Raw genomic sequence first — 1,657 nt, forward strand, 5'->3', positions numbered from 1 at the left:
GGGGTTCGTGAACTTTGGGCTGAGTATTTTGAACAGTTGTACCAGGTAGACCCTCCAACAGTTAGCTTGGATGCAAGCGATGTCTCAGTGCCTGTGCCGGACCCACCCATCAGCAAGGATCCATCTACCCTAACAGAGGTTAGGATGACGATTTCCAAGCTGAAGAGTGGGAAAGCTGCAGGCATATGTGATATCCCTGCTGAACTGCTAAAGGCTGGGAGTGAACCTATGGCTCGGTGCCTGCATAAACCTGTATGGGCTGGATAATGGGCAGAGCTACCTTGTAATTCAGTCCGTGTATAGTCCAAGGCTATGTGTGTTTACCCTATACAAAACAATTCACTGCCTTCTGACATCTATAAGGAGAAAAAGTCCTTAAAGCAGCTCATCGTTCTGGCAACTCCTGCAACGCCGTTGGTGCCAAACTGCATTGGTCTATTCCGCTCCTTTGGATCCATCAGCTGCGTGGAGAGAGGCAACCTGCTGCATGGGCAGCATCTTGAACTTCACTTATTTCGCCTAGGCATTGACAATAATGTCATTGTCCACATTTACTGATAGTGGTCTTCGATATATATATGTGTGTGTGTGTGTGTGTGTGTTTGTGTGTGTTTGTGTTGAGAGAGAGAGAGAGAGAGATGTGTATGTATGTATTTATATGTGTATTTATATATACATAGGTAAATCAAACCGTGATAGGTGAGTCTATCATCGATATGATGGTGAGTTGAAAACCACCAACAATGATTACCAGCCAGATGTCAACATGCGTGTGTGTGTGTGTGTGTGTGTAAATAAATAAATATATATATACACACGCGCACACACACGCACACACACACACACACACACACACACACACACACACACACACACACACACACACACACACATATTTACGTGCGTGTGTGTGTGTGTGTGTGTGTGTGTGTGTGTGTGTGTGTGTGTGTGTGTGTGTATGTGTGTGTATATATATGTATATATGTAGATATATATTTTGAGAGAGAAAGAGAAGGGGATGGGTAGAGAGAGAGAGAGAGAGAGAGAGAAACATGTGCACTGGACAGATCCATAAATGTAAAAATATCACCCTTGTAACGAGTACGAGGTAATGGCTACTTTGCCAGAAGCTCCCTCTTCAAGTAATATATACACTAACAAAAATGAAAGGAAGGAGCAAAGAATACCTTCATGTAATATATCACTAACCCTGAGGTCCTGACGTGCGGGAAAACATATCGGACGTATAATATTTATGAACTTATATATCTCTCTGCCTTCAGCTTGTGTGTGTCTTGCGGGTTCGGGTTTCCATGGCAACGAAAGCGTCCTGCGGCAAAGGGATGGTTGAGTTCAGTGATTCTGAACAGGGAGCATAAGCTAGGAGTGAACTGGGAAGGGAAAGGGAGAGCGAGGGAAACAGAAGGGGTCGTGGAGATAGATGATAACGGTGGAGGAGGGAAGAAACAGGATGTATAGAGATAAATGATAATGGTGGACGCATGGAGATAAGTGATAACTGTGGAGGTGGGCGGAAACAAAGGATGCGTGAGATTTATAGAAAATGTGTGTGTGTGTGTGTGTGTGTGTGTGTGTGTGTGTGTGTGTGTGTGTGTGTGTGTGTGTGTGTGTGTGTGTGTGTGTGTGTGTGTTTGAG

General features: G+C 44.4%; 1 protein-coding gene across 1 annotated transcript in view; it reads left to right on the forward strand.

Moving 5' to 3' along the window:
• The window catches only part of LOC119568275, a 5,628-nt gene extending 5,125 nt beyond the window's left edge, over nucleotides 1–503 (forward strand). The window contains exon 3 of the mRNA XM_037916735.1: nucleotides 364–503. Coding sequence (XP_037772663.1) covers nucleotides 364–503 — 140 coding nt within the window. The remainder of the gene's footprint in view (nucleotides 1–363) is intronic.
• Nucleotides 504–1,657: the final 1,154 nt, after the last annotated feature.

This window comes from Penaeus monodon, chromosome 43, assembly GCF_015228065.2.
Source record: "Penaeus monodon isolate SGIC_2016 chromosome 43, NSTDA_Pmon_1, whole genome shotgun sequence".
NCBI classification, from domain to species: domain Eukaryota; kingdom Metazoa; phylum Arthropoda; class Malacostraca; order Decapoda; family Penaeidae; genus Penaeus; species Penaeus monodon.